Genomic DNA, 27,764 nt, shown 5'->3' with positions numbered 1-27,764 from the left:
TATGTAAAATATCTCATGTCATACGTGATTTCTCAAATAAAGAATCAGTTGCACTTTCGACGGTTGTGGCAGAATTCATCTTCTCTGATTTACAAGTGGAGGTAAATTAGGTATTAGAAAAAACATTTCCCTTACCTCGATCTGATTGCACAATGCTGACGGTTCCCCCATTGCTGCTGTTGGGAATGGCATCGGTGTCAGGCGCGAGGGGGGAAGTATTAACGTCCCTCCATTGCGATAGTTCACGCTTGAGCACCAGTATCCTATTCTGGTAGGCGATTTTTTCCTTTGCCAGCCGTTCCATCTCATGCTCGGAATCGCGCTCTTTAACCTTCAACAGCTAAAGAAAAGCAACGAATATTACAAAAAAAAAACACAGATTAATTGATATTCGATCCGATTGAAACAATGATAAAATAAGGACATACCTTGATGTACCGTATGGCCGCATCCAGAATCGACAGGTTGGACGTTTTCTTCTCATCCGGCTGGAGCGTGAGCTGCTTCTTCAGCTGCTCGAAGCACTCCTTCAAATGAGCCCGTCGATTCTTTTCCAGCTTGTTGTGCACTTCTCTTGTACCAACGCTGCTGAAAAAGAGAATAAACACGAACGTCATTGTAATGATAAACCATAATACAGTCGACTATCTACATCTCGGTGTTCTATATCTCGATATCTCTCCCTATGTCGATGGTTTCCTCAGTCCCTTCAATCTACATACATTCGGGGTCTCTACTTCTCGATAATCTCCTTATCTCGTTATCTAGGATAGGATGTGCCAAGTAGTCATTAAAAATCGTACCGATTTTCTGTCATAATCGTACCGGTTGCTGATTGGTTGAAAATGACAATCGATTACTTCGATTGGCGGCGGCGCGTTTTTCGTAGGGGAGCATGTTGTTAGTTTGGCCGTGTTGCTGGCTTGTAAAGTTGATATTAAGCAATATACGTGAATGTTGGAATTAGAGTTTTATGGCACAACATTGATTTATATTTAACTGCAAACCCCATATAAATTATCCTCAAGGGTTGTAAAGGTTTAAAACTGTTGATTTGCAGCATTATCATTTACTTTTCTATCATTTTCGAACACAAAGTCATATTTTCATTAGCGAAAACTTCTCTCTATTGGGCTTTCACTTCTCTTACATCAATAATGGATGGAACGGAAGACAAAACATTAAGTTTCTATAAATGATATTTGGAAGATTTTGTACCAAATTAATTTGGTTGCACTGCCGACCACCTCGTCAGAGCAACCGACTAAAAAACAACAAGGCAGTCCCAATTGAATTGTCACATCCTATCCTAGCTCGTTATCTCTTTATCTCGATGTGTTCTGATCATATTTTTTCAGGATTCACTCTCCTCATGTCTATATGTTAAAATTTTTAGGCTACTAGACCATCTTTGGGCAATAACAAACACATCAACAACAGGAAACGACATTTGTTTTGTTGTCTTTTTGCCTTTCTCGTATACTAAGTATACGTAAAGGCTATAATTTCACTCCAAAACAAAACTTTTGATAGAAGACTCGGAGACCCATAGTGTTATATACCAATCGACTCAGCTCGACGAATTGAGGTGATGTCTGTTTGTGTGTATGTATGTATGTGTGTGTGTGTGTATGTGTGTATGTGTACAAAATTTGTAGACACACTTTTTGGAACTTAGCATTACCCGATTTACTCGCAACAAGTTGCATTCGACGGGGAATGCGGTCCCATTGTTTGCTATTGAAAATTGGCCTGATCGGACATTGCATTTCGGAATTATTGAAAATCATTGTTTTTTCCCAAGGAGGGCCCCTTGGAAAAAAAATTTCAAAATCGAAAATTTTTTTTCAAAAATGGTGGAAATGCATAGTAATTAATGCAAAAACATGCAAAATGATAGAAAATATGCGATCTATCCCCCTAAAGTGCTTTTTTGACCTTTCCTATGTGATTTTTTCAGTACATTTTACGATGCAAGAGAAAGGCATCATCGCCGCTAGGTGGATTAATCTGGGTTTTCATAGCAACTAGCTTTTTTGGATCTAGTACCCGTTGTAACATGAAATCACGTCCCATTAAAATTAATATTCTAAAAAAAATTTATACATGTATTTTGTTTTGCGTTAGGAGTTAGGAATTAGTTTTGTTAAAATTTGTTCATTTTTATCTGCCCACTTGAACGCCGTCTGCTACCAAAACTATCCAAGTTTCTGCTACCAAAGTCACACGATACGGTTGGTATGCGTGAGCGGACGGAAACAGAGAAAGAATGGGGAAAACGGTTGGGGTTCGGTGGAGACTCATCTCCATTGCACGTTCTCTTTTGGGCTTGAGCCAGCCATCGTTACGGTCGTGTGGGAAGAGTCCGGTCAAGTGAGTTTTTATTCGAGACGATCTGTACCGTGAATCCGAACCGAAAAGTTGTGCGACTGGCGAAAATAACGCCTCAGTACCGATAGTGACCCCAAGTGATAATCCGGAATCCGCCGGGAAACGAAAGTTATTTCGTGACGTTAGATTCCGCAATCAACCGGCCGTAGTGAATGAACAATAATTGTAAAGCCGACCGCGTGTGCCTAGAAAATATAGGGTAGTCGGTAAAGCGACAGTCCAGTGTGGTCCCAAACAGCCGGCCTTTAGAGCGGCCATCTCAGTGCCCCCGAAAAGTGAACTCCTAAACCAAACCCCGAAAAATCGTACCAGTCGTGGACACGAAAGTGAGCTTGTGGCTTGCAGTGTGTTAGCTAGTTTCGTAGCTATAAAGACGCGGGTACCCCGTCTCGGCGCGTGTGTTCAGTGAGTGCCGGACGTAATATCCCGGCGTCCGACCAACGACGCTCATACCTAGTCCCCAACCGCTGGCGTTGTTAAAGCAGTTAGCGACGGCGCGGGCCCAACCTAACCATCGACGACTCTCGAACGGCAGAGTAGGCAGCCCCTGAGGTTAAAGGTAAGTTGCATGCTTCCACCATATGTTATACCGTTTCACTTTTTTTTCCATTCCTCGATCTCTCCCTATCTCGATGGTCCCTTCAATATCGAGATGTGGAGAGGCGACTATATTTAAAATCCCGTCATTTTTAAGTATGTATCATTGTGAATCAAGAAGGTACGCCTGGCCGCTAATAATTGTAGCATATTCTGGTTCCCTAAACACTAATCACAGCAATATACTGATTTCTAAATATGCGTGGAAAGAGTAAAACTGTTTCTAGGCATTTTTACTTTTGTTGGATATTTCAATTACTGCGACCATTTATTAGATCTATACTGCCGTAAATCGCACGGCAATTGCTGGGTAAAGCGTACCATTGGTACTTCGCGTACCTGAAGGAATAAAATAGACCCCATCTCGCGGTCCTCAGCCTCTTACCCAGCAACTCCTATCCCTACCTCCCCGTGGTGCTGGCCGGGATACTAGCAACCTTAGGGAAGATCGGGTAACCAACCCCGGTGGGAACTATGGTCGTATGCTGACAGGGAAGGGGGGGTTTGCTCCTCTCCGGAGGTGCAAATCTTATTGAGCGTCTGTTCTCCATGTCAGGATCGGCTCACAACAGCGTCTGTTCCCCATGTTAGGGGCGGCTGATCATCGTCCGAGTGCCAGCGAGGGACTCTAAGTAAAACTGTGCACCATGGTCCACCGGAAATAAGGAGGAATGGTCCTCCGGAAATTTAGGGGGTTTGGTGTCAGGCCCTGCAAGCCAGCCTTTAAAAATCATAAGCAACGAACAATCAACAAGAGAGTACGGACCGGAACCATCGGCGAAGACCACTGCGACGAAAAGGGACTAGCGATTGGAAACTCGGTTCGTGGAACTGCAAATCTCTCAACTTCAGCGAGAGCACGCGCATACTCGCCGATGTGCTCAGGACCGTGGATTCGGCATCGTAGCGCTGCAGGAGGTTTGTTGGAAGGGATCAATGGTGCGAACGTTTAGAGGTAATCGCCTACCATCTACCAGAGCTGCGGCAACACACACGAGCTGGGAACAGCTTTCATAGTGATGGGCGACATGCAAAGGCGCGTGATCGGGTGGTGGCCGATCAACGAGAGAATGTGCAGGTTGAGGATCAAAGGCCGGTTCTTCAACTTCCAGCATAATCAACGTCCATAGCCCACACTCCGGAAGCACTGATGATGATAAGGACGCATTCTACGCGCAGCTGGAACGTGAGTACGACAGCTGCCCAAGCCACGACGTCAAAATCATCATAGGTGATTTGAACGCTCAGGTTGGCCAAGAGGAGGAGTTTAGACCGACTATTGGAAAGTTCAGCGCTCACCGGCTGACGAACGAAAACGGCCTACGACTAATTGATTTCGCCGCCTCCAAGAATATGGCCATTCGCAGCACCTACTTCCAACACAGCCTCCCGTATCGGTACACCTGGAGATCGCCACTGCAGACAGAATCACAAATCGACCACGTTCTGATTGATGGACGGCACTTCTCCGACATTATCGACGTCAGGACATATCGTGGCGCTAACATCGACTCTGACCACTATCTGGTGATGGTTAAACTGCGCCCAAAACTATCCGTCATCAACAATGTTCGGTACCGACGACCGCCGCGGTACGACCTAGAGCGACTGAAGCAACCTGATGTCGCCACTGCATACGCGCAGCATCTCGAGGCAGCGTTGCCGGAAGAGGGTGAGCTCGATGGGGCCCCTCTTGAGGACTGCTGGAATACAGTCAAAGCAGCCATTAACGACGCAGCGGAGAACAACGTCGGGTATATGGGTCGAAGTCGACGGAACGATTGGTTCGACGAAGAGTGCAGACAGATTCTGGAGGAGAAGGACGCAGCGCGGGCGGTCGCGCTGCAGCAAGGTACCCGGCAGAACGTGGAACGTTATAGACGGAAGCGGAGACAACAGACCCGCCTTTTTCAGGAGAAGAAACGCCGCCTGGAAGAAGCGGAGTGCGAGGAGATGGAACAGCTGTGCCGTTCTCAAGATACACGCAAGTTCTATCAGAAGCTCAACGCATCCCGCAAAGGCTTCGTGCCGCGAGCCGAAATGTGCCGGGATAAGGATGGGAGCATCTTGCCGGACGAACGTGTGGTGATCGAAAGGTGGAAGCAGCACTACGAGGAACATCTGAATGGCGCTGAGAGCATAGGCAATGAAAGTCAAGGCAGCGGAGGAGATGACTACGTCAGTTCAGCGGACGATGGAAGCCAACCAGCCCCCACCTTGAGGGAAGTTAAGGATGCCATTCAACAGCTAAAGACCAATAAAGCAGCTGGTAAGGATGGTATTGGAGCTGAGCTCATCAAGATGGGCCCGGAAAAGCTGGCCACTTGCCTGCACAAACTGATAGTCAGAATCTGGGAAACCGAACAGCTACCGGAGGAGTGGAAGGAAGGGGTTATATGCCCCATCTACAAGAAAGGCGACAAACTGGAGTGTGAGAACTTTCGAGCGATCACCATCCTTAATGCCGCCTACAAAGTGATATCCCAGATCATCTTCCGTCGTCTGTCACCATTAGTGAACGAGTTCGTGGGAAGTTATCAAGCCGGCTTCGTTGACGGCCGCTCGACAACGGACCAGATCTTTACTGTACGGCAAATCCTTCAAAAATGCCGTGAATACCAGGTCCCAACGCACCATCTGTTCGTTGATTTCAAGGCGGCATACGACAGTATAGACCGCGTAGAGCTATGGAAAATTATGGACGAGAACAGCTTCCCTGGGAAGCTTACCAGACTGATCAAAGCAACGGTGGATGGTGTGCAAAACTGTGTGAAGATCTCGGGCGAACACTCCAGTTCGTTCGAATCGCGCCGGGGACTAAGACAAGGTGATGGACTTTCGTGCCTGTTGTTCAACATTGCGCTAGAAGGTGTCATGCGGAGAGCCGGGTGTAACAGCCGGGGTACGATTTTCAACAGATCCTGTCAATTTTTTTGCTTCGCGGATGACATGGACATTGTCGGCCGAACATTTTGCAAAGGTGGCAGAACTGTACACCCGCCTGAAACGTGAAGCAACAAAAGTTGGACTGGTGGTGAATGCGTCAAAGAAAAGTACATGCTTGTGGGTGGAACCGAGCGCGACAGGGTCCGCCTGGGAAGCAGTGTTACGATAGACGGGGATACCTTCGAGGTGGTCGAGGAATTCGTCTACCTCGGATCCTTGCTAACGGCTGACAACAACGTTAGTCGTGAAATACGAAGGCGCATCATCTGTGGAAGTCGGGCCTATTACGGGCTCCAGAAGAAACTGCGGTCGAAAAGATTCGCCACCGCACCAAATGTGTCATGTACAAGACGTTAATAAGACCGGTAGTCCTCTACGGACATGAAACATGGACAATGCTCGAGGAGGACTTGCAAGCACTCGGAGTATTCGAGAGACGGGTGCTTAGGACCATCTTTGGCGGTGTACAAGAAGACGGTGTGTGGCGGCGAAGAATGAACCATGAGCTCGCCCAGCTCTACGGCGAACCCAGTATCCAGAAGGTAGCTAAAGCCGGAAGAGTACGATGGGCAGGGCATGTTGCAAGAATGCCGGACAGCAACCCTGCAAAGATGGTGTTCGCTTCCGATCCGGCAGGTACGAGACGACGTGGAGCGCAGCGAGCGAGATGGGCAGACCAGATGCAGAACGACTTGGCGAGCGTGGGGCGTATTCGAGGATGGAGAGATGCGGCCTCGAACCGTGTATTGTGGCGTCAAATTGTTGATTCAGTGTTATCTGTATAGATGTAGACTAAATAAATGAATGAATGCCGTAAATCGCAAGACATTTTCATATGTGTATGGATACCATGGGACTGACTTGCCATTCACGGCAGTATTTGTGATATATGCCCCGTTTGATGTAGCTCTGCTCTGTCTCTGGAAACACTTGTTGGAGAATTTCTGTGCGATCGTGGACGCCTGCGACTTGAACGAGTATCTCTACAATACGACTCTCCTTCACCAGCTTGTAAACAAGTTACCTCCAACAACTAAGCTAAACTGGGCGCTGTATAGAGTATCTTTGGCAGGAGTAAACAGGGATTTGGCTGGGTTCGATTGCCGGTGCCGGTCTAGGTAATTTTCGGATTGGAAATTGTCTCGACTTCCCTGGGCATAAAAGTATCATCGTGTTAGCCTCATGATATACGAAATGATAACCTGGCTTAGAAACCTCGCAGTTAATAACTGTGGAAGTGCTTAATGAACACTTAAGCTGCGAGGCGGCTCTGTCCCAGTATGGGGATGTAATGCCAATAGGAAGAAGAAGAAACAGGGACTATGTCCAAGGGCTTTATGACCCCTCCCCACCGCCTCGCGAGATAGGGGGCCTGCCTAGGACGTGGTGGGGTTTGGCAGTGGGTTATAAAACCTCTACAAAAAGCTGCATGGGTCCGCAAATAAGCCCTATGATCTTGGCATTCTGGACGCGTGTTAATGGACCTTGTCTTGGGTATCGTAATATTGTGAAATCGAGGGCTGGCAGTTTGACATTCTAGTCCCTTAGTAGAGGCAGGTGTCACTGACTCGAAACGATGAGTGGGCTACTGGCTAGACTCTCTACTGTCCCCTAAAGCCGTGGCGGGCCTTGTAGCACCCTGTCCAATCATGCCACCAAGTTTTGCCAGCTGAGTAGGAGTAGGCTCAGATGCCCTTTCTTGACTTGCTCTGAACTTACTCTTAACACATACGTGTCAACCAGGGCTTGCAACCCAACTGAAGATGAGCAAACCACGCATGCCTCCTTCTCTTGCTTGCTTCACAAGCAACCAGTGGTAGTAAGGAAACAAATTCGGCTAGCAACACGAAGCTTCGATGCTCTTGTCACACATAAGCTACTGAATCATACATGTTCGTTGTTTGATCGCCTACCGAGGGAAGCGATTGTAACGAACTCTTTTGTTGATGTCACTCCTGTGTTGTTTTACGGAAGAAGATGATACATACACGCTTAAAATCAATAACACAGAGATGTGTTTGCTTCACACAAAACGGACCTAATGCAGAACATCGTCTAGATGAGCGACAGTTACACAGGCACAAAAATGCCTCGTACGGTCGTGATAACGGTCGTTTTCAACATGTAAACGTTTGTACAGATTCCTTGTTTCATGAGGAACCAAATACTGTTGAAAATATTGAAATCCAAGCTTTATTAAAACAACACGAGCTATTTTTGTGGCTGTGTGACTGTCGCTCATCTAGGTGCTGTTCTGCATTAGGTCCGTTTTGTGTGAAGCAAACATATCTCTGTGTTATTGATTTTAAGCGCGTAACAAACCAAAACAATTATGAATTTTGCAGCTGTTCTCAGGCTGCAATATACGAGACAAATGTAGCGCTTCTCTCTGAATACATGTTTGTATGAAGCAGTTTGATCCACACGCGCATCAAAAAATGCGTTTATTTCTAAGGGTTAGAGCAAGATTTTTTCATGTACAGGTTATCCGACTTGTCAATATCCCCAACTCAGCCATCTTGGATTTTTGTTTGGAATTTATGCTCGTTTGTTTACGTTTTGCACTGAAAATGTATGTTTCCCCCGCGCTGGTTATTCCCATCTACTGACGAAGTCGGATAACCTGTACATAAAAAAAATCTTGGGTTAGAGACTAATTGGGTATAACATATCTAATATATCTTGGAAGCGGTCAGATTTAGAAAGTAGTCGTCTTTTACAAAGTTCTTCGGAAGGTCAAAACCATTTTGTTGAAGATTAATTTAGTTCGGAATTCATTGTTCATGAGACTTTCTGCAAGATAGGATATCTCAGAATCCATACAATTTAGCAAGCAGATGTACTCCTCAAATATTTTTGGAAGATGATGTAGGATATCTCGGAATCTATTCAATGGATGAATGAAAAAGCAAAAACTGCCGCTATGAAATGAATAGATAGCGCCACCGTGGACCAGTTCCTTCAAAACCTCTCGCATGTTAACCTACATATACAGTAGCGGCTTTGTTTTGATGCGGTGAGTGCAAAATGAGTTACCTAAAATAGTCCATTTAGAAAGGACCCGTCTTCTACAAAGTTGTTCAAAAGTTTAAAACCATTATGTTAAAGATAAGCTTAGTTCAGAATTCATCTACCCAACGGCGCTAGTGTACATGAGATCTTCGGCAAGGTAGGATATCTCGGAATCTATACAATTTAGCAAGCAGCTGTATTCCGCAAAATTGTTTGGATGATAAAAACCATTATGTTGAAGATTAGTTTAGTTCAAAATTGATCCACCGAGCGGCGCTAGTATATATGAGACCTTCGGCAAGATAGGATATCTCGGAATCTATTCAACTTAGAAAGTAGCCGTCTTCTACAAAGATGTTCGAAAAGTCAAAACAATTATTTTGGAGATTAGTTTAGTTCGAAATTCGCCCACCCAAAGGCACTAGTGTACATAAGACTTTCAGCAAAGTAGAATATCTTAGAATCCATACAATTTAGCAAGTAGCTGTATTCTACAAATTTGTTTGGATGGTAAAATTATGTTGAAGATTAGTTTATTTCAGAATTCATCCACCCAACGGCGCTAGTATCAAGAGACTTTCTGCAAGGTAGGATATTCGGAATCTATTCAATTTAGAAAGAAGCCGTCTTCTACAAAGTTGTTCAAAAGATCAAAACCATTATGTTGAAGATTAGATTAGTTCAGAATTGATCCACCGAACGGCGCTAGTGTACATGAGATCTTCGGCAAGGTAGGATATCTCGGAACCTATTCAACCTTGAAGGTAGCCGTCTTCTAAAAAGTTGTCCGGAAAGGCAAAACCATTCTTTTGAAGATTAGTTTAGTTCAGAATTCATCCACTCAATGGCGCTAGTGTACAAGAAACTTTCGGCAAGGTAGGATATCTCGGAATCTATACAATTTAGCAAGTAGCTGTATACTACATATTTATTTGGAAGGCAAAAACCATTATGTTGAAGATTAGTTTAGTTCAGAATTGATCCACCGAACGGCGCTAGAGTACATGATACCTTCGGCAACGTAGGATATCTCGGAATCTATTCAACTTAGAAGTAGCCGTCTTCTACAAAGTTGGCCGGAAGGTCAAAACCATTATGTTGAATATTAGATTAGTTCGGAATTCATCCACTCAATGGCGCTAGTGTACAAGAGACTTCGGCAAGGTAGGATATCTCAGAAGCTATTCAATTTAGAAAAAAGTTGTACAAAGTTGTTCGAAAGGTCAAAACCATCACGTGTGCGCTTCCGCCATCAAAAGGATCAATCCCGAGTTAAAGGGTTATTTCACCGTAAGGTTTTCTCTTGTTTCGGACAGCAGAACGATCGCGCGATCTGCCGAAATATTGTGTTCTGCTTTGCGCGGCCGGTAATAAAGTTAAGCAGTTCAGTGCGTGTTTTAATCGTCGCGAAGTAGTTAAGATATCGAATCCGTCTTCGGCAAAACAGGTAAGACACGCGTTGCTTTTCCGTTTATGTATCATAATGTATATGGCGTCGTTCAAAAGAAATAGTTAGTCGCTCACCAAGGCGATTTCCTATATATTTCCTTCCCAACTAACATACTATTCCTTTCCAGTGCGCTCATGGAGATGCAGAGGATTCCTCGGTCTCTTGTAACAATGAGTGTCAAACTAATTTCCCCCCTTATCCTAATTGACTGTGAGGACGTGGCCAGCATCGTTATTGGTCTTGAATTAAAGAAACTCCGAAGCATGTACAGTGAGAATAGCTTTCTAGTCCCACAACATCACAACTCTCAGAATTAAACAGATTCTGATATATCCAATTCTACTGGAAATTTCTTGCACCGTGGAGCGAATGAATTCCAGATAATGAGATTATTAAAAATATAATGTTTTTGATCTTACGAACAACTTGGTGTAATATCACAAATCTAAATTTTACAAATTCCGAGATATCTAATTCTCTAATATACGCTAGCTCCGCCAAGCAGATTAATTCCAAATTAATGAGACGTTCACCGTAATAGTTTTGATCTTTTTAACAACTTTGTAAAATATCGCAACTCTCTAAATTCGGATGAATTTAGAAAAAAATTATATGTTCATTGTAATGGTTTTGATCTTTCGAACAACTTTATGCAACATCATAACTCTCTAATTTTTTTAGATTCCAAGATATCTAATCCTGGTAGTCCCATATGCGCTAGTGTCGCCAAGGAGATGAATTCCTAATTAATTAGATGTTCTCCAAAGGGTTTGATCTTTCGAACAACATTGTAGAATATCACAATTCTTTTAATTTCACAGATTCTGAGATTGTCTCATAGACGCTAGTGCCACCATGCGGATGAAAAACGAATTATGAGATATTCTCCGGGTTTAATCTTTCGAACAACTTTGTTAGAATATCACAACTGCCTGAATTTCACAGATTCCGAGATATCTTATTCAACTGGCCAACTGGCGATGAAGCCAAGCGACAGAACAGGGTTATATATTACGGGTGAGAAGATGTGTATAGTGTGGGTATACCAATTGTTGCCATACATAAGAACAACTATTTCTTAAAAAATAAGTAAAGGCATGCGGGTGAACTTTAAATATCAAGGGAAAGTTTTTACTTCCTGATTCTTAGAACAGCTGTGAAAACCACAATGAAATTTGTTATTATCCTCAAAATTGATTAATCCATAACAGGAACGCATGCACCAGTTGTGGCACTATTCTTAATTTTGGTTCCTTATTTCGCAAATCCAATATAAATATCACATTTCGTACATTGCTTGATCTCGCAATATCGTTAAAATTTCTTCAAAATCAAATCAAACATAATATTCTCTCAACACAGAAACAATTTTCGAACAAATTAAGCAAACCGGTTTTCTTCTGGCCAAGGTGAATAAAATTGCTCTTGCCAATCTTCAATGAAAACGCGATGTTTACATCAACCTTTCGTTGCTTCGGAACTTTGTTATTTTTGCATTGTTAGTACGATGAAACTGTCCAGTCGAGACATAAAGTTTTCTCGACTGGAAAGTTTCATCGTGCTAACAATGCAAAAAACCAAACCGGGAATCGAACCCAGCCTTCTTTATCATGGTCTTGCATCAGAAGATAGTATAGCGATAGCTTCTATATCATTTGAAAGCAACTGCTCCTGGGTTCGCCGTGGTTGTGTCCAGTTGATAAGAGCATATCGTCATGCATGCACTGGGGCGATTTGACCAGTAAAACAAATATTCGAAAAACGTACAATTGAATTTGAAGCTGAAGATTATATCATAATAATTACTGAGGAAAGTTATTTTGTTGCCCAACTGAGTGTTCCAGTGCAAGTTTTGCGGACACGAAAAAACAGCTCGACTTGACAAGTTGAGTCGAGTATTAGATACTGAAGGCGATCTTACTTTTGAGGTCGAAATAGGGGAAATGTTCCGATCTCAATCTCACTGTACATATATCCATCTCATCGCTAAACAAAGAAATACGGCACCAAATTCGTCGCATCCTTTTGTCAACATGCGTGCTCACTGCTGAAAAAAATCACAAAAATAATAAACAAACCTAATTCCTTTCCATTGCTTTGTTTGTGGTGGGATGGAAATAGGAGCTATGAGATGAAGTGGCGAACCGTTCCCCTATGTGTCTGTAAAGTTACAATCGAATGGTGGAATTAATAAGATAGTACTAACTCGTCTTGTCTTATGACAAAGACATTCCACAAAAATGCTCTTAATAATGTTCTAATAAATGCGTTTAAAATCCTCACCATTTCACACGCAAAAAGTTCAAGATTTGATGTAACTTTCAATGTTGGGTTGCTCAACATGTTGTCAAGTCGAGCTGTTTTTTCGTGCATAGGAGTCAGCGCCTGGCTGCGTGCAGTAGTAAGTGGGAACTCATGGACTGCTTTCGATTAATTTGAATTTACATATTTCAAAAGAAAAATCAACACTATCTTTGCATAGCTGTCATTTACATGAACCTATTAGAACATATGCATTGATAATCCAACAGAGGCCCAACTAAAAAGTGATTCTAATTGAAGAACTGACCTTGTCAAAATTCACAGACGATTGGAAAAAAAAGTCCAATTTGTATTGAGATTAACGACTATCATCCCTGTTTGACAAGAACTAGACATAGCAAGTTTCAAACCCCTGTTGCACAAGCATTTTCAGATTTTTAACAACGTACCCATTGCTGTTCGAGCTGGTGGTCCTCCGCCGGCCGCCGGTCGGTATGTGATTCAGCAGGGTGCTCGTACTGGTCAGCCCGTGGTGCGTCTGGCCGGCAGCCGCCTGAACTAGATGGTTGATTTGCTGCTGTTGTACGATAACGAGATCATGCGGCAACGGCGATGAGTTGGACCCATGTGACGTCGCTATTACGCTACCGTTGACAGGCAACGGCGAGGACCCGCTCAGATTAAGCGAGCTGGAACTGTTGGCGCTGTGGCTGGTGATGTAACCGCTGGTGGAGCCACCGCTCAGGTTCAGCGAGGACTGCGAATCGTCCACCGGCGAGATGGTAAGCGTCGACGACGACGACGAACACCCGGACGAGGGGGGCGTACTGGACAACCGGTGCCCGATGATCCCGGTGCTACTGCTACTGCTGCTGCTGTTGCTGTTGCTTTTGGTCGAGAGATCAATCGTGAGGGAAGAGACGGCATGGTGCTTCTGAAGGGTGCTGCTGCTAGCATTGGTCGATATCACAACTAGCGGTGGGGCTGTGGAATGTCCGTTAACAAGGGGTTCGTCTGGAATGATCCGGGAAGAGATAGAGAAAAATGCACGTTAGTTTTGCTGATTGTGGGGATTGGTTGTATAAGCATCGGGATTGTGAAATTGTATTCGCCTACACAAGCCGCGGTACAGTGGCAGGATTATGAATAAAAGCCAAAAAAAACTTCAATATGCTCTAAAAACGCAGAAGCGATTTATAGTTATAAATGCACAATCTACCATGCGTTTCCATCGAACTTATTTGATGTGGTGATGCAAATCGGTACAGGGACGGATGCATCGCAACGCAATGTAATAGGATATCGCGAGTATTTTGCAAAAATCGAGTGACCACATGTTTGTTGCTTGCAATCGGAAGCGTCATCGTCGCAGAGAGAAGTGATTAAACCCCAGTTCCATTTTCACGAAAGCTATTTGCTAGGTATTTGAGATGTACCGTCAACTGGGGGGAAGATGATCATTTTTAAGACAAAACATGCAATAACAATGTGTGTTAACATTTTAAATCGAAACAAATATTTTCAAAACATGTACTGCTATACGTTGCAATAATCAACAACTTTAGTTTTCTGAAATGCATTCGCATTTATTAAAATAAATTAAATTATCACACATTTTTTGAATAATCTGGTTTGGGGCGAAGTTGATCAAGACAGCTCTACTAAAATCGTTATGACCTAGTAGTCAAAATACACTAGGTTATTTGAATAAATGTTGAATTTACTACGTAAAGAAGTCTACGAAGTCAATATTTGAAACGAAAAAAGCGTCATTTATGACTATCTCTCTCTTTCTTCCACAAAATACATTTTCATGATTATAATCGAAAAACTCGGATTTCTACCTAGCGGTAACATTACTTGAAAGGAGTATATTGTTGACTAGCGTTTCACAAAAAAATTTGGCACTTTTGACTGACACATCAAATGATCATCTTCACCTCAATGATCATCTTCCCCCCAGTTGACGGTAGTTGAGTTGCAACCCAACGCGAGCGGGATCTATCACACAACACAATCGTTTGTTTCGTACAGTGTGGTGTCGATGTTGCTTTTTATGTCGTATAGGAATAGATTTAATATGCAGCTGGTTATTGTGTTTTGTAATCTGAGATTGAATAACAGAAAATATTCCATCCTTCTGTGATCTAAGATTGTTGCGTGTTTACACAACTCGTGTAGCCCCGGTCAGTGAGAAAGATTATTATCGAAACAACGTGGTGGCTTCGCTCACCAGATGTTACTCAAATGTTGGAAAATTTGATGATATTTATGTTTCGTATAATTGCATTGCATATTTGAAATTTGATGTTCATATTTATCAATACACATATCATTCGCTGAAATATCATTGCAAAGACGTCAAGGATCAATCGAGGTGTAATTTTATATTTGACACTCGTCGTTTCCGGATTGGAAGTTTTGCTCTTGATTTAAAGATAATCACGGCAGAATCCAAAAATTACTGCACAATAATGGCTGCCCCAACTTCTCACATCCCAAAATTGTAGTTGATCAATAGATCTACATCTTGCACTTTGAGATTTGTGCCGCTTAATGCGTAAGGTACGTTTGAAATGGGATTCCAACTAATTGCCTTCAATATTATTTAGTTAGGTATTCTGAACAAATAAATAGTCTAATATTTATTGTATTGATGCTAGGCATCTGGCATATGAAATAGTATTTCAGATTTTAGATGTCAAGTTAATACTAATCACAAATTCATTTTATTACAGAGCTTTCTTATCTCTCGCGATGAATCAACTGTTCGGTTCGGTGGTCAGTATTGTAAACCCACAGATACAGCTTCCGATCTAATTCCCGTCCCCGTTAGCTAATCAAAGCATACTCTGGCCCCATGTTTACATAATGCCCATCAAAACTGTCTCTGTTTGTAACACATTCCCCTCCACTTATATGTGCCCCGATCTCCCGACCCCCACCGAAGCCGGTTTCAACAGGAACAAGTGGCGTGGTAAAATAGCCTCCCGCTTCATGTACATACACAGCCGTCGCCGTTTCCGTTGTCGTCGTCGTTGTTGTTTTTATTATTTTATTATATGATACGGTGTCGTGCGCCCAACGGAGGAAACGGTAGAAGGGCAACCGCAATCGCATTTGAGCCGGCCGCGTGCTCGGCAAAAACGTGTACTGCGACGCTCGATTCATCGGTACTTTGCATCCCATTTGGCTGCACAACCCACACCCCACCACGCGGTCGGTGGTACTGAACCCTTGCCGTGCTATGTAAAAGTGCGCGGTTAGTTACAATCAGATTATACTACCAGGGTAAGGGATAATGAGAGAGCTTTTTCGTGCAACTGCTTGGAAGAGCGTTCAGCCCCAGAATGAGCGAGAGTGCGAAAAGCTTGAGTAAGGCGGTGGGTGGCAACGTGCCGCTAGCAGCAGCAGTTTGTTCACATCTTCGCTCCGCTACCCGTTGGGATGGCCTTGGAGAGAATAGTCGAAGTAAGATACAAAGTAAATAGTAGCCACATGGAGCTTGTTTATTTACTTTTCTTTGCCGCACACGGTGGGGTTTGGGGTTTTATCCAAAAGGACAACACTCATGAGCGAGTCACGTGGAGTGGTTTCAACTGTTGATAGAGCAAAACGTAGACCGGGCGGCAGTAAGGCACCTTGCGCGAAGATTCCGGAGCGGTACCGGTGGGTGGATGTTTGCACTTCACTAACTTTGTCTTCGCATATCACGTCTGCCTAGTTGGTTAGGTATGTTTGACAACAGTTGCGCGCTGCCTTATACGGAGAAGTTCTTCGTGTTGCAGTGACGGGAGGGTCGATGTCTGCAGTGTAGGCGTTTAGTCTAATTGAGTGGATGACGCAGGAATGATTTCTTTCGAAATGGGATTAAAATATGATACCGAGGATATTGAGCATATTGCGACTTGACGAAGAAGTGAAAACGTCTTGAAAAGATCATTTCATATTGTAGTTGGATTAGATTACCTGTTTCTTGCATACGATGTATGTAATATGAAAAGTTTCTATATGATTACGAATTCGTATGGTGAACGCACTTTAGTTCTAGAATGATTTCATTTGTCCGATGAGCAGTTTTATAATATTATTCTTTGAGAATGATTTTGGTAACCATTATGTGTCCTGAAGACTAATATTTAACAATAATAGTTGAATCAAAAATGAGGGTTTAGGCGATCTTACAGTTGATACCAAGTTATTGGATATTGGAATATGCCAAAGTTCATTGTTAGGTAACGGTAGATTTATGCAGGCATAAGTCATAGCATAATCACTCTTTGTGAAGTAACATGTAGGGGAGCTCGGGGCTGGTTGGTCGAGTTTTGCTTTCGGAATGTCTGTACTAATTCTGGCTCGACTTTTCAAAAAACGGTTTTCACTGTCATAAATATACAAGTCTTGAGCACATTTGTGACATATTTTCATCGATGAACACAAATTGGAAAAAAAGTTATAACAAAACAAATGCGGCGGAAATATTTGGCAAACCAACCCCAGTGGTGGGGTAGGTTGGCCGAGTTTGTTAAAATAAGTGAAACACATCAAATCAATTAGTGGGCATTGTTTAAAGGTGGGGAAAATGTAGTGTTTATAGTTTTGTAATATTTGGGCAAGTAAAAAAATCTTAACTCTTTACTTTTTAGTCTTTTTAAAACATTTTTAGCAGGATTTGCAGGAATCGCTCTCGATAGATAACGAACAAGGTTTAGGGTCATTTGGCCGTATGACGAAAGAAAGAAGAAGAGATAAGGAAGAAGGAAAAATGAAGGAAGAAGAAGAAGAAGGGATAAGAAAGAAGGAAGAAGGAAGATGGAAGAAGGAAGAATGAAGAAGGAAGAAAAAAGGAAGAAGGAAGAAGAAAGAAGGACGAAGGAAGCAGGTAGAAGTAAGGAAGAAGAAGGAAGAAGGAAGAAGAAAAAGGGAGAAAAAATAAGGAAGAAAGAAGAAGGAAGAAGAAAGAAAAAAGAAGGACGAAGGAAGAGGGAAGAGGGAAGAAGAAGAAGGAAGATGAAAGAAAGAAGATGAATGAAGGAAGAAGGAAGGAGGAAGATGGAAGAAGGAAGAAGCAAGAAGGAAGAAGGAAGAAGGAGGAAGGAAAAAATAAAAAAGGAAGAAGGAAGAAGAAAGAAGGAAAAAAGAAGGAAGAAAGAAAAAGGAAGAAAAACGAAGGAAGAAGGAAGAGGGAAGAAGGAAGAAGAAAGAAGGAAGAAGAAAGAAGTAAGAGGTAAGAAGAATGAAGGAAGAAAGAAGAAGGAAGAAGAGAGTAAGTAAGAAGGAAGAAGGAAGGAGGAGAAAGGAAGAAAGAAGAAAGAAGAAAACAGGAATAGGGAGGAAGGAAGAAGGAAGAAAGAAGAAGGAAGTAGGATGAAGGACCACTCGTAAACTGAGGTCAATTTTTTTACTATTCGGCCAAACGGCATTCGGCCAAACGACCCGTTCGGCCAAACGGTATTCGGCCAAACGGCATTCGGCCAAATGGCGTTCGGCCAAACGACATTGTGCGCTGTATCCAAATTGAATTTTTGTCAGGAATTAGTTAAATTTAGAAAATCAAAACACTAATGAGGGAAACCAATTTTCATGTAAGCATTTGGTCAATTATACAAAATTGTATAAAATCAAAACTCCAGCTATGCTTGCTAGCTGATGATATTATGTTTGATTTCATGTTTTGAATTCGTCTTCGTATGATTGGGCGCCGTTTGTTTTACTACAGATGACCAATGAAACAATCGCATCGGCAGCTTATGGTTTGCATTTTTAATTTTAATTTTTGATACTGAAATTCGGCTGGTTGATTGATTTGTGAAATCCTGAACATAACTTTTGACAAAGTCAATTTTCCCAGGAAAAGATTTCATCGATTTTTTTCCTATTCTCTATTTCTCCGGAAAATTGATCCTAATGTCCCCGAAAATGTTTCTAAATTTCCCGGGATTTTCTTCTGAACTACAACAGAAAATTCTTTTGAATATCCCCGTGGTTTTATTTCACACGAAAAATCCTCTGAGTTTCCTCGGAAAATGCTTCTGAGTCCACGGGAAATTCTTTCGATGGATTCTTTACGAGGAAAGGTTCCCCCAAACCTAAGTGACGCCAAGCTGTGTGATTCCTATTCCACACTGATTTATACAAATTGGGAGAGAAAAGTGTATTAACCTTCTGTCTGTGCTAAAAAAAACTTACGTCGTCTGTGCTCTAGGGTCATATTGACTCCAAAATGAAATTGCTATAACTTTTTTATTGTTTGATAAATCTCGGATTTTTTGGGCAGTTTCGAAAGCCTTGTCCTGGTGTGGCAACCATCTAAGACCTTTTCGCCCTGTTGATTTATTGATGCAAAATGATGTTTTGATCATTGGAAAGGAACGCCGTCATTTGGTGCACTTTGTAGGATGCTGGGTCATTAGGCCGAAGGCCGTTAGGCCGAAGGTCATTAGGCCGAAGGCCATTAGGAAGAAATGAGAAGAAACAACAAGGAAGAAATGAGAACAAGGAACAAGGAAGAAATGAGAAGAAAGAAGGAACAAGGAACAAGGAAGAAAGAAGAAAGAAAAAAGAAGAAGGAAGAATGAAGAAGGAAGAAGGAAGAAAGAGGCAGGAAAAAAGTAGACAGGAAGAAGGAAGAAGGGAAAAGAAAAAAGAAAGAAGGAAGTAGGAAGCAGAAAAAAAGAAGAAGGAAGAAAGAAAAGGAAGCAGAAAGAAGAAAAAAAAGGGAAGAAGGAAGAAGAAAGAAGGAAGTAGGAAGAAGGAAAACATGAAGAGGGAAGAAGGAAGAAGGAAAAAGGAAGAAGGAAGAAGAAAAAAAGGAAAAGGGAAGAAGGAAGAAGGAAGAAGGGAGGAGGATGGAGGAAGAAGAAACAAAAAAGGAAGAAGTAAGAAATAAAGAAGGAAGAAGGAAGAATGAAGAAGTAAAAATAAAGAAGGATGAAGGAAGAAGGAAGAAATAAGAAGGATGAAGGAAAGGTAAGACGGAAGAAGGAAGTAGGAAAAATAAAGAAAGAGGAAGGAAGAAGTATGAAGAAAGAAAAAGTAAGAAGGATGAAAGAAGACAGAAGAAGAAAAAAGAGAAAGAGAATGAAGTGAGAAAAAAGAATAAAGGAGGAAGAAGGAAAAATTAAAAAAAGTAATAAGAAGGAAGAAAAAAAGTTGGGCGAAGAAGGAAGAAGAAATAAGTAAGATGAAAGAAGGAGGAAAGAAGAAGGAAAAACCTCATTTCTTTTTCTCATTCGGCCTAATGACCATTCGGCCTAATGGCCTTCGGCCTAATGACCTTCGGCCTAATGGCCTTTGTAGTTAGTGCAGAAACAGTTAGCGAAGAAAAAATCAAATATACCGGCGGATATCGAATGAAGTTTATCAGATTTCTTGAGAAATGATGTCAATGAGTATCGCTGCGAATTTGCATCCACTTTCTTGCTCGAAAATTGCTAATATTATTGCTGTTAATTAAACGAAAAGTAATTTTATACTAACGCTACCGGAAAACTGTAATTCTAGACGTCCATGCAACTTCCTCTGCTTTCACGCCATTTCTCAACGAATCTAATAAATTTCATCTTCGTTGACATTTTTTCCAATTAGGGAAGATACAGGCACGGAAAATCTCCGCCTACATGCATCTGAAATATGACTTACCTCCGCAAAGCCAAATTATGTTTAGGTTATGTGTCATTCATTCTTACGTGAATGCCAAGTCACTCTTACGTGAAAAGTATGGTGGATGAGAACTATATTAGTTTTCAGGTAAATCTGACATGAAGTTTGTTTTGATTTTTTAGAGTGTATAAAAATTTCCCGCATCTTCCATTAAATTACATAGAAAAAAACTATTTTTTGATTGGGCCTACGTGTTATTTTCAAAATATGTGTAGGTCCACCCTAAAAACGGCCAAGCCACTCGTTTTTTCTGTCAGGAATAAGCCTTCTCCAACTTCGGGGCCGAAAACGGGATTTTTTTTTCGAATCGTCGTCGGCCCGAACTCGGAGAGAAAAAATCTCTCTCACGAAAATCCTTATTCCATGTTTACGTTTGAAAAATGCCATAAACAAAGGGTCTATGAATGACAAGCAAACACAGTGACTTATCAAGAAGGTCTATTCTGGAGAAAAAATGAAAATAGACTTAAATTTTTCATTCATCGATTTCTTCACTTTTTTGGTTATTTTCGATGCAATTAAAGTTATGGATGAATAAACAGTGTTGATTATGTGCTTATAGAAGTTTTTGCTGCTCGAAATATCATAAACCTGCGAAAAGGGAATTGAAATTGTGATGCTGATTTTTTTTTTGGAACAGCATTTTCTCAATGTTTACGTTATGGATGTAGGCCCTTTTCACATGTTAGGTGAGAAATGCTGAATAATTTGTGATATTAATTTAACGCCACCGTATGGGCTACGGATCCGGCGACTGACGAGGGTTTGGTGTAGGGGCTGGGAATCGAACTCATGACCATTCTCTTACAAGGCGAACGTGTAGTCGAATCTATGACAAAAGGTCGAAGGGTCAAAAGGTCGAAAGGACAAAAGGTTGAAAAGACAAAACGTCGAAAGGGACAGAAGGTCGAAAGGGACAAAAGGTCGAAAGTGACAAAAGGTCGAAAGGGACAAAAGGTCTAAAAGGCAAAAGTTCGAAAAGTACAAAAGGTCGAAAGGAACAAAAGATCGATCAAGAACAAGTTGATAACAAGTTGAGTGTATTCCAAAGGAATTTGCGATGCATTTCAACTTCAAGCGGAAGTAATATACTTATCTTATCAATCAAAGTTGAAGAATGAGCAATTTTCAAAGAAGGAGTAATTACTATAAATATGAAGCAATATTATAAATATCTAGATGGTTTTGTTAGAGATAAAAAGATTATTGATTTAAGAAATAAATTAAAATTGTATTGTGATTGATTCTCTCTGTCTTAGTTTCTTGTCTATTTCGACCTTTTGTCCCTTTCGAACTTTTGTTCTTTTCGACCTTTTGTCTCTTTCGACCTTTTGTCACGTTCGACGTTTTGTCCTTTCGACCTTTTGTTCTTTTCGATCATTTGTCCCTTCGACCTTTTGTCCTTTGGGGCTGCACATAAACCACGTAGACTTTTGAGAGGGGAGAGGGGTTTCGAAAAAGTCTACGATAGTCTACGAAGGGGGACGGAGGGGTATACCAAAAGTCTACGTAGTCTTTTTTATGTTATTTATTTTTTTACTTTTTTGAAAACAATTCATACAGCAGCTCGTGCGAAGTTCACTAGTTTGATTTTTTTTAAGTTTCGGTATCATGGATTTCGTCGGGAAATTCTTCTGTGTTGAGCAGGAAAATTCTCCAAAGTATTCTATAAAAACCTTCGAAAAAATTTCACTTGGATTTTGCAGATTCTACTAGAATTTCTTTTGATTTTCGGCAGGAACTTCTTTGGAAACTATTGAAATTATGTAGTACTTCAATGGATTTTTTAAAATTTAATTGCAAAAGGAAATTTCCCCCGAAATTTCCGCGAGAAACGCTTCGAATATCCACTGGAGATTTTCTGGGAAGTCTCCGGGAAAATTTTCCTAATTTCGGAAATTCTTCGGAATTTTCGCGAGGATTTCTTTGGACATGAAATTCTTCGAAATGCACATGGAATTTTTTTTGAAAATTTTTTTTGGAACTTTTAAGGTTATCAATTGGGAAATTTTACGCAATTTCCACGCAAAACTTATTGGATTGTATACTTGACATTCTCGGAGTTTCAACTCGAAATTTTTCGAAATTCTGACAAATTTTCGGTTTTTACGAATTTCAACCGGTGTTGGGAATCATAGGTCAGATGCGTGACAGAATTTAAGCAGTGGCGCGCCGATGCAAAAATGTCGGCGGTTGTGACGCACACCTCTAGGAGCAATAGAATTAATCTATCTATCTATCTATCTATCTATATATATATAAAACTCAATGTTTGTATGTATGTTGGTATGTATTTTCCAGCATAACTTCTGAACCCATTGACCGATTTCAACCAAATTTGGAACACACATTCTTTATTTTAAGTAGACGACGATAGGAGGGTTAGGCATGCTCTTTGGAAAAGGGGGTTGGTGTGGGGGGAGGGGTATTGCTTAGTTATCGATCAACTCAGTGTAACTTCTGAACCCCTTGGCCGATTTCAACCAAATTTGGAACGCAAATACGTTATCTTAAGGAGACGACTATATGAAGATAAGGGATGCTCTTTGGTAAAGAGGAAGAGCGTGGGGGGAGGGGTATTGCTTAGTTATCTATCAACTCAGTGTAAGTCTTGAATCCCTTGCCCGATTTCAACCACATTTGGAGCAAACATTATTTATCTTAAGGAGACGACGATAGAGGTGTTAGGGATAATCTTCGGAAAAGGGGGAGGGGTATGGCTCAGTTATCAATCAACTCAGTGTAACTTCTGAACCCCTTGGCCGATTTCAACCAAATTTGGAACACAAATTCGTTATCTTAAGGAGACGACTATATGGGGGTTAGGGATGCTCTTTGGAGAAGGGGGAGGCGTATTGCTTAGTTATCGATCAATTCAGTGTAAGTCTTGAACCGTATGACCGATTTGAACCAAATTTGTATCAAATGTTTTCTGTCCTAAGAAAGCGGTTTTAGTGGATGTGGGTAGATCATTTTAAAAGAGGGAGGGTGTGAGAGAGGGGTATTGTTTAGTTATCGTCTAATTCAGCATAGCATCTGAACCCATATTTTTTGTCTAAAGAAGACTATATCAGACCGGGTAGGAGTGTCATAGCTGAATGAGAGAGAAGATATATTTATTAAACTAACAGTTTAGCATACCTTTTTATTGCATGGGTCAATTTAAACCAAATTTGTAAGCACGTAATCTCTACCCAAAGGAAGCTATTAAAGAGAGGCTAGGAGGAATGCAGGAGGTTATTGGGGTTTGGTATTGTTTAGAAAACGAATTTATTTTTAAATCCCTCTTATTTAGTTCATCCGATGTTCTTTGACATTGTACAATGCTCCGAAAACAAATTGCCCGAACTCCTTAAAATTGGAAAATCCTCGACAGTAACATTTCCCCAAAAATGACTTTAACGAAAATGATATTTCCCGAAAATAATACTTCCCGATATACATATCCCAGAATATGAGATTTCGCTGAAAATGACACATCCCTGAATGTAGCAGGTCATTAATATAACACTATTCGGCCAAAGGTCATTTTACATGAAGGGCATTTGGGATAATTATGATCATCATCAGAAAAATCATGCATAGAAAGCAAGCATTTGCTGGGTATAAAACAATGATTATTGTTACCCTTCATCGGAGTAATGGTTTGCCCAGTGAAAAGTAATGATTAATGTGTTTTCTTCTGGATAGTAGATGTGATTGCTTCTTCAAAAGTAGGAATTTGCCCGGGATAAGGCACTGGAGGGTGTGATCCCTTTTTTAAAAATATGCGTTCGCCCGGAATAAGGCATCGGTGGATGTTTTTCCTTCTTTAGAAATAGACGTTTGCCCGGAATAAGGCTATTCAAACTCACGATCCCTTCTTCAAAATCAGTCAATCAGCCTTCTTTTAATCAAATGATGAAGTATCAATAAGTAAACACAATTACCCTGTTGACCAATTGGTTTTATCATTTTCCGATTGTTAAAAAAAATCTGCGAACCAAACAGGCAATTCCGAGCAAGGCCGGGTACATAAAGCTAGTTAGAAATAAAACTAATTGGCCTAGAGATTTGATTTCAGGAGCTATGGATAGAGGATTAAATTTGATTTTTAAATCTTCCAATCACATTTGTAAAATTTGGAAAAGTCTGCGTAGTTTTCAAGGGGGTGGGGGAGGGGTTTCGGAAAAGTCTACGAAAGTCTACTAGGGGGGAGGGAGGGGTTTGGAAATGTGAAATTTTGGTCTACGCGATTTGTGGACAGCCCCTTTCGACATTTTGTCTTTCGGTCTGAATGGTCCTGCTCCCTATATGTATACTTTTAAAGAATTAGCCTCATTTTGCTTCCCTGTTCAGTGGTAAATTTATTATTCAAGATCGTACTCAACTAACTAAAACTTGATTCCAATGTTAACTACCAGAGCTTTGTACCATTTACTTGGAATATATCACATTTGGCCCAATGTCACCCCCATGTAATTCTATATTCGCTTCTTTTTCTCTGAAAAACAATACTACTACTATCAGAGTAAATATATCAAATACAAGCAGAACATGGGACAATTATGCGCAGAATATAAATACATAAAACCCCAAACGTGTACTGAAATGCAACTGCAAGGCGTAAAGCAGTACAAAGGCGCCCAATAAATGGTGTCCACTGAAAGGTCATTAAAAGCACACCGTACAAAGAAAACTGCTAACCGAGTCCCCAGCGATGGGGTGGGGGAAAATCTGCCAACATGTGTCCACTCGAGCACATGGCAAGCCCTAATGGAATTGAGTGTAAGTATGCAAATCCCCAACTCCCCGTTGCGTTTGCACGCAATCATGGAGAAACCATAGCAAGAACAAACGTAACTGGAAAACACGGCAGGCTTTCATCGAGGGGGACGGTGGCAGGCGAAGTTGCCTGCCAGTTTGCGGCATGCATTTCTGAACTGTCACGAACAGGATCAACGCCGCTGTCTTTCGCTCCTCATGCAAGACCAAGTGTGGGGTTGCGGAATATTGATGAATCCTATAGATTAAAATAAGTACCTATTGCCTCATACGTTCGCGGTGTCCTCGAAGAGAGAAAAATGCAAGGATGGGGACGCACGGTACGTTGTGATCGTATGTTTATTTATGAGGAACTTCGCCACATTGGCGATTGACTCAATAATCTGCTGGCATAGCAATTTGAGTGCACGGTGATTTGTGATTTTATGTGATGCAACACCGGCAAACGGATACACCTTTCATTGAGTTGCAATTGGAACAAGATGGAAACCCGATGTTCCCTTTGTTTGCCATCGCCTCGACTAAAAATAACCATCAGAACATATATCTTGTTGGGCTCCTTGCGTCATCAGCGGTAAGTATTCTATTACAAACGCAGCTGAAGCATGCGATGTTGACGTTTCTACGAGCAATTACCGACACAAATCCATAATCAAATTATCAGTGGCAAGGTGTAGACGAATGCCGACGGACGCTTCCCATGTGCTGTCCGCAGTGAAGTAAAGCGGACACCACACCGGAGGCCATACGAGCACATGCTCACACTAGGACCGCAACGTCGTTTGATGTGTCGCCTGTTGAAAGGGATTTATGATGAAGGTTGTGGTTTATATTTATTCTAAAGTGTTTTTGTGTTTTTTGTTGTTGTTTGATGCAACATGATAACACTACAAATGAATTCAATAAAGATAACGTATTTTTCTCCTTAAAAAACTGTAACTATAAACTATGAAGATAGTAAAAAACAATAAAATAAATAGATAATTTCTAGGATAACAAGACAAGTAATTCTTTTTTAAACGAACTTGACTGTGTTATCAAATTAACACAAGTCATTGCGCAATACTGTTTTAACAAAAGTATTTGCGTAAATCGCATCCGTTTTTTGTCGGAACAAAACAGTGCGACATTTCATTTCTGACGCTAAAACATCGTCAGCATTTGGTTTCATAGTTGGAAGTTGGACTGCGGTTGGAATAGAAGTTACTCTAAAGAGAAAATTCCTTTCACCAAAAGGTCAAGCTATTTCCCTTCTTATACGAAGAGCTGACCACCCACGCGGTATATTCGTGCGCAGTTCCAATCCCCGTACCTAATTCCCCACTTGTTGGTCTTCCTCTACCATTCCCACCACCATCGCCTGACAGTGTTTTAATGACGTCTCACTGACTACCTGTTTCAACAATTTCCTTTTTTTTGCTTCAAAAGTATAATCAGGATAAGAGGAGCGTGGGCGGCTGTGAAGGTGCGTACCATGATGGGAGGAAGGTGTTACTGGTAGGATTTTCCTCACCTCGCCAGCAGCCGCGGAAGCCATTCTATTCCGAGGCACACGACAATACGTGAAAGCCAGCGCACAGAGATCGGTTCCAGTCGAGGAAAACATTCAGAGAAGGAAGCCCCACAAAATGCGCTTTCGTAAGTGGTTATTGCGTAATTTGTTTGTTGCCCTGGCTATAAAAGCCACACGTGGCTCGCTCTTCATTCTAGTTACAGATTGCCAAAAGAATGAACTGGAATGTATAAGTTTAGCTTGTAAACAGTTATCCTTCCGCTATTGTTTGTTTTTCGTTTATGATGGAATAAGTAGATCTAAAATAGGGGTTCTGCCACGAGAAAGACATAATTTATCTGCCACTTCAAAGTATAAATTATATGAATGAATATTAGCAGACAGTGATGTTATAGCCGATTAAATAGTTTATAATTTAGTAAAAATACCTTAAATTGATGTCTGACACAGATTTTTTTTGTTTATCGTCATTCTTAGGAAAAAAAACCATGCAAGGCTCACTCTTGTCGGTTGCTGTATTTATCTTCACTTGCTCGTATTGAATGACTGAAAATATTATAGATTGGATCCTTTCCAATGCAATTTTTTTGTAATATTGGAAACAAAAATTTTAATGCCGATTTTTTCTAAGCAAACATTTGTTACTGAAAGAAGTCACTTGAATCAAAGATTAATTTTTAACGTACGACTTCAGAAAGCAACTTGCAGGGCTATAATAACCACGCGCAATACGAGGTCTGATGCGGATTAAGTTATATGTAGATATGAGTAGTGTCCTCCAAATTGCGAACGGTTCTGGAACTATTCCAGATTCCCTTTTCTGAAACATTACTTAAGGTGGTACTGTTCAGAATCCAAATAAATTTAGCTTCGCATTTTCAGGGGCACCAATCTTAACAAAGAATCAACGAATAACTGCCATCTTTTTTTTTTATTTATTTAAGCTTTGCTGCGTCGCAGGAAGCGTAGAATAAAAAGATGACACCTGCTCGTTGCTTTAATATTGAAAGTGGTGCCCTTGAAAACGCAAGATGATAATAATAATGATACAATAAACCTTGTTATATAAATAAAGCAAGTTATGTTTTTTTCTGCTCACAGTAAGCGTTTTCAATTACTATCGAATGAATGAGTTGATAGGGCAGTAGGCTGACATGTCATTCAAAA

At 41.3% G+C, this 27,764-nt stretch overlaps 1 protein-coding gene across 7 annotated transcripts in view; it reads right to left on the bottom strand.

The window, feature by feature from the left end:
• LOC134226805 (mucin-5AC-like) overlaps nt 1-27,764 on the bottom strand; it is a 77,778-nt gene that overhangs the window by 9,363 nt on the left and 40,651 nt on the right. For 5 of the 7 annotated variants that reach the window (XM_062707799.1, XM_062707800.1, XM_062707801.1 and 2 more), the window contains 3 exons: nt 13,108-13,672; nt 429-588; nt 136-340 (listed from right to left, as the gene is read on the bottom strand). In XM_062707799.1, the coding sequence (XP_062563783.1) occupies nt 136-340; nt 429-588; nt 13,108-13,672 (930 nt within the window). The remainder of the gene's footprint in view (nt 1-135; nt 341-428; nt 589-13,107; nt 13,673-27,764) is intronic. The other 2 variants (XM_062707796.1, XM_062707798.1) reach the window with 1 other exon arrangement.

The sequence above is a fragment of the Armigeres subalbatus genome, chromosome 3 (genome assembly GCF_024139115.2).
Source record: "Armigeres subalbatus isolate Guangzhou_Male chromosome 3, GZ_Asu_2, whole genome shotgun sequence".
NCBI classification, from domain to species: Eukaryota; Metazoa; Arthropoda; class Insecta; order Diptera; family Culicidae; genus Armigeres; species Armigeres subalbatus.
Note: the sequence above shows the minus strand (reverse complement) of the source record. Positions and strands in the feature narration are given on the sequence as shown.